We start from the raw sequence: 12,697 nt of genomic DNA, 5'->3' as shown, positions 1-12,697 counted from the left end.
TTTATTTATTTATTTATTTATTTATTTATTTATTTATTTATTTATTTATTTATTTATTTATAGGAGAGAGAGAGACACAGTGAGAGAGGGAACACAAGCAAGGGGAAGTGGGAGAGGGAGAAGCAGGCCTCCCGCCGAGCAGGGAGCCCGATGTGGGGCTCGATCCCAGGACCCTGGGATCATGACCTGAGCCGAAGGCAGGCGCTTAATGACTGAGCCACCCAGGTGCCCCTGCTTTAAGTTTCTAATTAAGTGTTTCTGCTTACCTAAAAATAAAAAGATTCAGGATGTGATGGAGTTGAGGTCAGCACCAAGACCCTATGAGGTTATTTATTTATTTGTTTTTACTTGAGTTCAGTAATTTGAATCTTTTATGGTAGTGAGTCTAGTTAGGGTTTAAATTTTGAAACATAAGATCTTAGGGTAGGTCATATAAATGAATAGTAAAACAGTTAAATTTCCCTTGAGTTCAGTGAGCACATTGCTTTGAAATATTTTGCATAATTTTGTTCTTTAAAAGAAGTAATATTTGTCTGTAAATTCTGATCAGTTGATCTGCATTTCTGCATTTCAGCCTTAATTTCAGAGATTCAAGTGATTTGACTAGAGCTTGAAATGTAACTTTTAAGATGTGCTAAATATGGTTAGAATTGTTGAATCACTGTGTTGTACACCTGGAAGTAATAGAACACTGTATGTCAACTATACTTTAATTTTAAAATAACAGTAATAAAATAAAATAGCATAATGCTCTGGAAGGTATCTGCAATTACAATCTCTTTTTAAAATATCCATTGTTCTATTTCACCGTATATACTGAAGAATTGGTACAACCTTGCTCAGTAACTTTAAGATGAAAACAAGCTTCTCTTAGACCCTTACTATAAATTTTTTGGCTAAACTTACATTTTAATATATTACCTAATCTCCCATTATATGGTCTTACAATAGATTTGGAATATATTCTACTTCTTTTGACTTCTTTATACAGAAATTTCTTCCTTTTAGTTTGTCTAATGTTTATTATTTACATTGAATTTCCTACTTATATTGAATTAAATACAAATATTTATGATAAATTTTCCTTGTAAAAATTCATTATATATGTTCATTAGTATAATATAAATGTTCATTAGTAACAAAAGATACAAATAACTACCTCTGAGATAGTGAGAGAAAGTGAACATTACCAATCTGCTAAGGAAGATTATGTTTTCCTTGGACTGTGCCCCTATTTCATCCCTAAAGTGTATAAATGATATTTGCTTAGGAAAAAAATGACTTAAAATTTAGTCAAAGATTAAACATTATTCAAAAGATTAAGTGAAGAAACATTTTACTTGACATTCTCAGTTTGCAGAATTAAACATTGATAAGACTTCGGAGTAAGAAAAAATAACCCAAAACCTTCCCTCTAGTTTCCTTCCTTGAATCTAGATTTTCCATTTTCACCATACTTTGGGAATTTAAAAATTTTATTCAATATCAAACTTAAATATCTATATTTTCACAGATTCCCTTTGTACTATGGCTAGTTGGTTTGAGGATATTATTTATGGTAGAATCAGGCCTTTGATTCATAAAGACCAGCTAAGAAGCAGTCATACAAAACCAAATAGTCTAAAAATTGGTTTTGTAGTAACTCTTATTTCCTCCCAAATTTTAATATATTTATTTGATTCTTCTCTTAACTTTAAGTAATTTGAGAGATCAGATTTGATAGTTTTATGGCAGTTTTTGATTAATGTCAGGAATTTTTTTAAGAAAATTGTCTTTGGAGTTGTGGATACTCAACCCACTTATAAATTCTTTGAGATAATTAATAGGTGTATAATCTTAAATGCACCTGAACCACTCTTTAAGTGGATGCCTTGAAAAACATACATGTAACTTCCCTCTGTCTCTCCTTCTACTCCCACCACAACTCCAGAAGCATGGAAGAACAATGTAGACCTTTAAGAAAGAATCAGAAGATTACGTTGCACAGGGCACGCTGAAAAGCATGGCTAATTTAAAAATCCTCTTTAAACATCTTTCTCATTTTTAAGGAGCTCTTGCAAAACATGTACATTCTCTGTTCTTTCTCTTAAACACATGCACACATATGTGCATACATGCTTTCCCTTTCCTCCGTTTTTTCTGACTTTGATATGTCCCTTGCTCTCTTTTTTTCTTCACCTTTCTAGGGTCCTTTTTCCTTCTATATCTTGTCTTTCAGATGTTTTCAACCTTTTCTTTTTTTTTTAAAGATTTTATTTATTTATTTATTTATTTTATTTTTAGAGAGCAAGCGAGAGAGAAACAGCATGAGAGGGGAGAGGGTCAGAGGGAGAAGCAGGCTCCCCGCTGAGCCGGGAGCCCGATGTGGGACTCGATCCCAGGACTCTGGGATCATGACCTGAGCCGAAGGCAGATGCTTAACCATCTGAGCCACCCAGGCGCCCAACCTTTTCTTATATGGAGCACTTTGGCCTTCTTTTGGCCTCTTCTTCCTATCACTCTACTCAGTTCAGCAGAGATCTCATATTCAGCTGCACAAACAGAAATATTTTCTCCTTTAGAGGACTGAGGGTTGCAAACATGGACATATTCTGTGTAAGGCATTAGAGGAAGGATGCCTTCCTGGAGAAAATCACACTAACTAAAGTAGCATTGTAAGGTATTTTTATTTAGCCCCTATGGAGATATGTTCCAGTAGTAATTCTCAATCAGTATACAATCGAAGTATGTTCAATGTCATCTTTATTATCTCTGCACACTTTACAACTGTCTAATAGTGGAGGTGGCTAAGCCTAAACTCTGACCCCAGATGCATCTCATGCAGAGTTTTAAGCTACGTTTTTAACCATTCAGATAATTTCATGTTCACTTATACTTTGGAAAATAGTCATACACTTTGTTAGCAATCAAAAGATCTTCAAAAGAAAATGGGCTACTCAAATCAGCAAATATTATAGAAAAAGTAGCCACACTTATATGGTACATTAATTTTTAACAAAGGTGCCAAAATAATTAAATGGGGAAAGGAAGGTGTTTTCAACATAGAAACAACTATATATCTATATTTTAAAAAAATAAACCCTACCACTTCCCTCACTATACACACAATTTACTTGGAATAGATCATAGACCTAAATGTAAAATCTATGACCATAAGGCTTCTAAAAGAAAATATGAGACTATTTTAATGGACTAAAGAGAGGCAAAAATTTATTAGCATATAAAAAGCAATAACCATAAAGGAAAAAAAAATTAGACTTAATGAAAATTTAAAACTTTTCATTGTTAAGATAAAATAGAAATTATATGCCACAGACTAGCAGCAAATATTTTTAATACATGTATTTGACTATATTTGTTATCTTTTGCTGAGTAATAAATCCAAAGCTTAGTGGCTTAAAACAGTAATAATCATTTCTTGTCACTTATGCTTTCTGTGAATAAGGAATTTGGGAGCAGTTTGTCTAGATGGTTCTGACTCAGGCTTTTCATGAGGTTGCAGTCAGAGGTTAGCTAAAGCCTTAGCCATCTAGCTGGACTGAGAATGGGAGACTCATTTCTAAGCTGGCCCACTAAAATATCTGGTACTGACTATTATTGGAAGGCCTCAGATCCTCTCCCTGTAGGCTCTCCACAGTCCTGCCTGAGTGTTCTTTTCTTTCTTTCTTTCTTTTTTTAAAGATTTTATTTATTTATTTGACAGAGAGAGAAAGCACAAGCAGGGGAAGCAGCAGAGGGAGAGGGAGAAGCAGATGCGGGGCTCGATCCCAGGACCCTGGGATCATGACCCGAGCCGAAGGCAGATGCTTAACCATCTGAGCCACCCAGGCACCCCCTGAGTGTTCTTATCAAATGACAGCTGGCTTCTCTCCAACAGAGCAATGTGCCTTTTATGCCTTTTATGACCTAGCCTCAGAAGTCAGACATTATGACTTAAGCTGTCTTCTGCTGGTCATACAGACCAACCCTGATTCATTGTGGAAGGGAACTAGGTCTACATAAGAATGTGAATAATAGCAGGCAAGAATCACTAGGCTACCCAGGTCAGGCTCCATGAAAAGAGCTTCATATCCAGGACATATGATGATAGTGATAAACAAAACAAAACAACCCCAATTAAAAAGGGCAAAAGACTTCGGTTTTGCAAATACATAATTTCCAATAAATAGAGAATGCTCAACAACATTGGCCAGCAAGGAAATGCACAATAAAACTACAATGAGATCCTACTACGTACCCACTCAAATGGCTAAAATGAAAAAGACTGGCAACACAAAAGTTGGCAATGATGTGGAGTAACTGGAACTCTCATACGTTGATGGTATGAGTAAAAAATGTACAGCAACTTTGAGGAAAGTCAAAATAGCCAACAACTGAAAGGAGCCTGTGTTTATCCATAAAGGAATGAATAATATGTGTGCATAATGATTATACACAAATTATAATAATTTCACTTTTAGGGGCACCTGGGTGGCTCATTCATTAGGCAACTGCGTTTGGCTCAGGTCATGATCCCAGGGTGCTGGGATCGAGCCCCGCTTCGGGCTCCCTGCTCTGCGGGGGGCCTGCTTCTCCCTCTCCCACTCCCCTTACTTGTTTTGCCTCTCTTGCTGTGTCTCTCTCTGTCAAATAAATAAAATAAAATAAATTTTAAAAAAGAAAATCTCTTTTAAAAAATAAAATAATTTCACTTTTATTTTATTGATGACTAATAGACTTCTTTCTCTGCAATAAAAATGAATGAACTACTGAAAAATACAGTATGAATGATTCTCTCCAACATTATGCTGAACTAAAGAAGCTGTACACCAAAGAGTATGCATTTGTGATACCATTTATAAGAACTTCTAGAAGAGGCAAAACCAATCAATGGTATAAAAATATCTTGGGAATTAAATGTGGAGGGGCATAAAAGAAACACTGGAAATGTTTCCAGTGGAAATGTTCGATATCTTGATGGGGATGTGGGCTACTCAGATATATATTTATAAAACTCATTGTTTTGTATCATTAGATTTGTGCATTCTACCAAAAGTAGATTTTATTTAAAACGAAACAGATACTGAATTCTAGTTGCTGTGTTTGTTTTTTGCAGACATCATTAACAATTGCGAAACTACTCTCTGTATATTCTAAGCTTAAGTAACTGTATTGAAGATAATGGGAACCAGGTTTCTTCCTGTTGGAGAAGGGAATAACAAGTATGTATGGGGTAAGACTACATTGTACCCCATAGTATTAGAGTGAAATTAGAGATACCAATATGAATTCATAGTTTATAATAGATAAGAATGTAATCATGAGGAAGCATCAGCCTAATTTAAGTTGAGGGATATTCTTCAGTATAATTCTTTAGTATAATTCACTTTCAAATCTTTCAAGGTCAAAAAAGTGCAAAGAGATTTAAAAAAAAAAAAATGGCAGAGTAGGTGACTCCAAAACTACATCTCTCCACTAAGACAGTTGGTAAGCTGGCAAAAACTATCAATCAACTTTTTCAGATCTCTGGAATGTAATCAAAGACTTTAAACAACCAGGGGAATGCTTAAAGAAGAAAGAAGATGCTAAAATTTGGTAAGATAAAGTTGTGGCGTTACTTACTTGATGACCATTTCCCCACTCACCAGCACAATGGAGCCATAAACCATTCCTGGTACAGCTTGCTTGTGCCAGAATAAGCAGTGTAGACCTTCTTGGAAAATAATGGATGTGGGCATTGACTTGTCTGGTCAATGAGGAATCAGCTTGTGGGCTTGCCTTTGTTTTGCCTACATTGGAACTTTCTTAGAACTGGGGTGGCCTCCCAAGTGGCATTTGTCCAAAGCATTTAAAGTTAAGTATACTAGCCACAGCAGCCCGAGACAAGCAGCAAACAAACCAAAAAGCCTGGGAATGAAGAGGCTGCAGCTGAAGATAGCGAGAGAATAAGGACTTTGAAGTGCTACCCCATATACTGAGGAATCTGCAAGGCCTTGCATGTCCAGAGCTGAATGAATACTTAGAGGAAATCTTTGCCAACCCTAAGCTTTCACCTCTGGTTGCCTTTTAGCTTCTATGCAAGCAAGAAGTGAAGGCAGAGGCAGTCTATGCAAGCAAGAAATGAAGGCAAAGGCAGATTTTTAAACAATGGCTAAGCATTGAGAGAATCCCTAACACAGAGCCAACCTGCAAAAACATGGAAAGTATACCACACACACATCTTTGGCTCCAGGAATTTAAGGAAATCTCTGTTAAATCACTAGCTGACCACTAAGATAATGGAACAGAGACCTAAGTGACCATGCTTGAGAAAGCATACAATATTTACAAAAAGAATTTAGAAAAGTCACTAAAGAGGGCGCCTGGGTGGCTCAGTTGGTTAAGCGACTGCCTTTGGCTCAGGTCATGATCCTGGAGTCCCAGGATCGAGTCCCACATTGGGCTCCCTGTTTGGCAGGGAGTCTGCTTCTCCCTCTGACCCTCCCCCGTCTCATGCTCTCTCTCTCTCTATCTCATTCTCTCTCTCAAATAAATAAATAAAATCTTTAAAAAAGAAAAAAGAAAAGTCACTAAAGAAATAACTACAACCCACACAAGCCGCAGCAACAAACCCTGAGAAGAGGAATGATCTGATTTTCAGAGTTACCACATTATAATATACAAAATGTCCAGTTTTCAGCAACAAATTTTGCTTTCAAAGAATAATGTATGGTCCATTTCACAGGAAAAAAAAGAAATGGGAAAGCTCAAACATTACACTTACTACAGACTTTAAATCAATTGTCTTAAATATACTCAATGACCTAAAAGGAACCATAGGAAAAGAACTCAAAGGAAACAAGGAGAATGATATATGAACTAATAGAGAATATCAACAAAGAGATAGAAATTTCAAAAAGGTATCAAGTAGAAATTGTGAAACTGAGAAGTACAATAGCCAAAAGGAGAATTTCACCAAAGAGGTCTAACAGCATATTTGAACAGTCAGTAAAAAAGAGAATCCATGAACTTGAAGTTAGGTCAATTAATACTATCCAGTGTGAGAAACAGAGAAAAAAGAATAAAGAGAAATGAACAGAGTTTAAGATATCTTTGTGACATCATTAAGTGTACCAACATATGTATAATAGGAATTCCAGAAGGCAAGGAGAAAGAGAAGAGAGCAATATTTGAAGAAATAATGGCGGAGAACTTTATAAATTAATGAAATATGTGAATCTACACTAGGATAAATTCACAGATACCTACCATTAAACGCATTATAATCAAGCTGTCAAAAACTAAGACAAAGAATCGTGAAAGTAAGTGTTGCTGGTAGACTTAACCCTATTTTTAAAAATGCTAATGGGAGTCCTGGGATGCCTGGGTGGCTCAGTGAGTTAAGCATCTGCCTTCAACTTGGGTCATGATCCTGGGGTCCTGGGATCGAGTCTCGCATTGGGTTCCTTGCTCAGCAGGGAGCCTGATTCTCCCTTTGCCTGCTCTACCTGCCACTCCTCCTGCTTGTGCGTGCTCGCTCTCTCTGACAAATAAATAAAATCTTAAAAGGGGGGGTAGTCCTTAAGGCTGAAATGAAGACACTAGATAGTAACTTGAAGCTATATGAACAAATGACACCAGTAACTAACAACACAGGTAAATAAAAGCCAATTGTGATTGTATTTTGGGTTTCTAACTACTTTTTTCCCCTGTGTGATTTAAAAGACAAATGCATAAAATAATTTTAAATCTGTGTTAATGGGAACACTGTATAAAGATGTAATTTATGAAAATATTTAAAGAGAGCTCTAGAGGAGCAGAGTTTGTTTTAATATTATTGAAGCTAAGTTGGTATTAATTCAAACTAGATGGTTGTAAATTTAAGATGTTAATTGTAATCTACAGAATAACTGGTTCCATTTATATGAAATATCTGGGTGACTCCATAGAGACAGAAAGTAGATTAAGGGCTAGAAGAAGTGGGGCAGTAGAGTGTAACTGTTTTATGGGGAAGGAGTTCCGGAACTAGATAGTGGTGATAGTCACATAACATTGTGAATGCACCTACTACCATTGAGTTGTACACTTTAAAAAAGTTTTTGTACATTTTACCACAATTTTAAAAATTATAAAAATATAAACAGTATGGTATTGGCATAAAAAAGACATATATATCAATGGAATGAGATTGAGAGCCCAGAAATAAACCCACATATTTATAGTCAGTTGATTTCAACAAGGTGTGAAGACCATTCTGTGGTGAAAGAATATTTGTCCACAAATAGTGTGGGGTCAACTGGATATTCACATGCAAAAGAATGAAGTTGGATCCCTACTTCACAGTACATACAAAAATTAACTCAAAATGGATCAATAACCTAAATGTAAAAGCTAAAACTACCAAAGTGTTAGAAGAAACATAGGAGTAAATCTTCATAAACTTGGATTTGGTGTTGGAGTCTTAGATACGACATCAAAAGCACAAGCAAATTGAACTTCAATATTTAAGCCCTTAGTGCATCAAAGGACACTATCAAGGTAGTAGAAAGGCAATGAACAGAATGGAGAAAACTTTTGCAAATCATACCTGATACAGGTTTGTATACAGAGTATATGAAGAGCTAAAAAAAAAAAAAAAAAAAAGGCATATATAAAGAACTTTTACAACTCAGTAACAAAAGGACAAGTAAATGAAACCACAGTGAAATACCACTTCACACTCACTAGAATAGCAATATAGTTTTTTAAGATTTTTTTTATTTATTAGAGAGCATGAGCAGGGGGAGGGGGGAGAGGGAGAAGCAGACTCCCCACTGAGCAGGGAGCCCAACGCAGGGCTGATCCCAGGACTCTGAGATCAAGACCTGAGTTGAAGGCAGCCGCTTAACGAACTAGGAGCCCTGGCTCTAATTTTTTTTAAAAAAGGAAGTTAAGTGTTAATGATGGTGTAGAGAAATTAGAGCCTTTGTACTTTGGTAGTAGTAATGTAAAATGGTGCAGCCGCTCTGAGAAACATTTTGGCCATTCCTCAAAAACTTCGACATAGAGTTATGGTGTGACCCAGCAGTTCTACTCCTAGGCACATACCCAAAAGAATTGAAAGCAGATAGTCAAACAAATACTTGCACATGAATGTTCACAGTAGTACTGTTCTCAAGAGCCAAAAGCTCAAAACACCCCAAATATCCTTAAATGGATGAATGGACAAACAAATCGTGGTATGTATCCAATGGAATATTATTTGGTGATTAAAAGAAATGAAGTACTAAGTGGATGCTTCAACATGGTTGAACCTAGAAGACATGTGCATGAAGGCAAAACCCAAAGGCCCACATATTGTATGGTTAAAATGGTGAATTTATGTTACATATATTTTTCTATGATCAAAAATAACAATAAACCTCCAAAGGAAAAAATAAAGAAGGGCAAAAAAAAAGCTGTTTTGGATTACAGAGGTTGAAGAGACATGAGAATTAATGCCACTTATGATTGTGGATTCCATCTTGGGCTGGGGCAAAAATCGTTAGAAAGGAAATTTTTTTAATAGTTAACTACATTTGGGGCGCCTGGGTGGCTCAGTTGGTTAAGCGACTGCCTTCAGCTCAGGTCATGATCCTGGAGTCCCTGGATCGAGTCCTGCATCGGGCTCCCTGCTCGGCGGGGAGTCTGCTTCTCCCTCTGACCCTCCCGTCTCATGTGCTCTCTCTCTCAAATAAAATCTTTAAAAAAAAAAAAAAATAGTTAACTACATTTAAAAGACTGGATTAGATAATAGTATGTATCAGTATTAAATATTCTGGTTTTATTAAATTTATACTGTGGTATGTAAGAGAATGTCTGTTCATAGGAAGTATATAGTGAAGTATTTAAATGTAAAGGGACATGTGTATTGAACTCTCAGAGGTATAAAAGAATATTTATATAAAATGAAGCAACTAAGGTAATATGTAAACTATTGGTGAATGTGGGTAAAAAGCATAAGAGGAAAAAAGTATATGTTAATTTCTTATATTGATCTTTCCACTTTTCTGAGTTTGAAATTATATCAAAATTAAAAGTTACCAACAGAATTAGATTTATCTTTTTGTCATCTTTGGAACAGTAGCATAGTCCAGATGATTGTTAGAAAAAAAATACTGTTAGATATGCTTCTTTGTCTTAGTTGCCTCTTTTCACTCTGTCTTTAAGACTTTTGTGTGTTTCTCAACTTCTGGATCCCAATATTTATTTTATTGGCTTATGGCAATCTCTCTGTGCAATCATTACATAATTAATACAAAGCACTCAGCTTTTATACATATTTATTGTTCTAGCTAGTAATGTTATGCCTGTGGGAGCCTGTTCTCATTTTATGTAATTTTTCTTACATACTTTATTTTTGCGGTATCTTGGATAATGTAAAAAATGTAACCATTTATTTCCCTTTTTTGAGAAATTAAAATGTTAACTTTCCAGTGAAAGGCTTTGCTGCTTTAGTTCTCTTCCAGTAGCCTTTTTTTTTCTTTGAAATTTGTGTTCAATCTCTTGGTAGAAGATCAAGTGTGATAGGAGATCTAACCTTAATTTGAACACATTGGACTATGTGCTCATTTTTGTTGTCAGTTCAGAGAAGTAATCTCTAAATGCTGTCAAACAGAACCATGCTTTCTGTCCACCACAGATGAGTCAAGGAAGTCCTTTCCTAACTAGAATGTGCCATCAGAACCTCACTGCTTTGTTAGCATTCAACTGTGGACTTTTTACCTGTTTATGCTTACCGTTTCTTATGAATAAGCAAATACCCAATACAGGCTATTTTGGATAGGTTTATTAAGAAGACCATGATGATTCATTTAGTACTTGTATTTTCAATTGGTTAACTAGTTTTCTTTCTTTTGTGATGTATGATGGGATCTTCACTAGACAGAGGTAACCTATTGGATAGTTGTGTACCTGGATGCTGGTGTGGTGGTGCTTGTTGGTTTAGTTTTCATGATACTCCTCCTGAGGTTATGTTTGCAATGCTGCTTCTTATTTTGTGCTTGCATGACATTATTACTTTGATTGCTCTTTGTTGGTTTGGGTTCTTAAAACCTCCTATTTCTATTTTTGGTACCCAGAATAATTCCTTGACTGTTTTTAGTTGGTCCAGAACTTACGGAAATTAGTTCCAAGTCTAACTCTTTGGTGGATCCTTTTCAGTTTTTGAAAATATCTTCAATGTCACCACTAAGTTTATCATTTGGCTAGAAATTCAGAAAAAAGGTAGCTTTGCTTAAACACACAGGAGGACACCACTTGGCAGACAGGCCATTACTAAGGCTAAGAATCAACTCTTTGTGAGTTTTATAGATTAAGCAAAAATTAATATACACTTAGAATAAAATGTAAGTTTTAGGAGAGTTTCATGAAATAGCTGAAACTTAGGAACCTTCGGCAAGGTATCAATAAATACAACTAAATTAAATCATGCCTAAATCTTAGTGTGCATGTCTTGATTTGCCATTATCTTTCAGAGGTGCTGTTTGCTCTGCAAACTGTCCTACATTCCAAACCTAAGATTCTTGGGGATCCTAAGGTAAAAATTAAAATTAGTATTTTAGAATTTATTTATCTGAGCATTTGTGTGGTCCTTGAAAATAGTTGCTTACCTCTTCATTTCTGATCACGAGTGGTATAGTTTTTCTTAGGCAATAAACTGACTTCTTTTGGGCAAATTGTACTGATTTTATTTTGGGGGTTTTTTTTGTTTCTTTTGTTGTTTTGTTTTTGTTTTTTTTTTTCTACTTTATATGCCTCTTTAGAAAAAGGTGGATTGTTTTTATTTTTTTATTTTTTTGAAGTTTTTATTTTAATTCCAGTATAGTTAACATAGTGTATTATATTAGTTTCAGGTGTAAAAGATAGTCATTCAACAATTCAGGCGGATTGTTTTTAAACCCAAGAAACAAAACCAGTCCGAAGTGGACCAGTATATGTCAAATAGCAGGAGTTCATAAAATTGAAATTATTTTCTAGTGTTCATTTTAAGCCAGTTTTGAAATAAGCAAAATCATCTTTTGTCTTATAATTTTAATCATCTTGGAAACTGTAAAGGATCCATTAATTTGGAATGGCCATCAGAGAATTGCTTATGATAAGTAGTGTAAAACTATCACATAAATGGTGATTCATCTCTAATGATCTGTGTTCTCATTCTGCTATGTCTTCTTTTTATCTCTTTGGGGGACCCATGTATTTAATAGAAAATTGCCCAGGAACGAGAAAAATTTGCTGACGAAGGCAGTATATTTTACACCCTTGGAGAATGTGGACTCATATCCTTTTCAGACTACATTTTCCTTACAACTGTTCTTTCTAGTAAGTATAAACTCTTCTTTTTAATTGTTTATAGGGAGCATACAGAACTCTGAAAAAGCTGATTGGAGGGGGAAATAAAGCATGTTTGTAGAGTTAATGAATTATAAGTTACATATAATTTCATTTGTTTGAATTCTGTGTAACTTGTATATAGAACCACCTGCGAAAGAGGAAGAAAAATGAAGTATCAAGGTAAAGTTAAGAAAAAAACAACTGTGAAGTCAAATCTTCCTTTAAGTGTTTGAAGCCCTTGTATTCTGTGAAACTAGATTATTCATTGTATAGACTTTATTAATGTTTCTACTTCCCAATTAAAAAACATATTGATCTATCATTTCTCCACTAAAGAAGAAAATTGGCTCAGTTTTTCTAATTGTGTTGAATATTCACTTTTGAATCT

The 12,697-nt window shown here is 35.2% G+C and overlaps 1 protein-coding gene across 6 annotated transcripts in view; it reads left to right on the top strand.

The window, feature by feature from the left end:
• Window positions 1-12,697, top strand: part of MICU1 (mitochondrial calcium uptake 1) — a 229,590-nt gene that overhangs the window by 107,181 nt on the left and 109,712 nt on the right. For all 6 annotated transcript variants that reach the window (XM_035021375.1, XM_035021351.1, XM_035021361.1 and 3 more), the window contains one exon: window positions 12,183-12,297. In XM_035021375.1, the coding sequence (XP_034877266.1) occupies window positions 12,183-12,297 (115 nt within the window). The remainder of the gene's footprint in view (window positions 1-12,182; window positions 12,298-12,697) is intronic.

The sequence above is a fragment of the Mirounga leonina genome, unplaced genomic scaffold, assembly GCF_011800145.1.
Source record: "Mirounga leonina isolate KUSES-001 unplaced genomic scaffold, KU_Mleo_1.0 Mir_114, whole genome shotgun sequence".
NCBI lineage: Eukaryota > Metazoa > Chordata > Mammalia > Carnivora > Phocidae > Mirounga > Mirounga leonina.
This window is presented reverse-complemented; position numbering and strand designations above follow the sequence as displayed.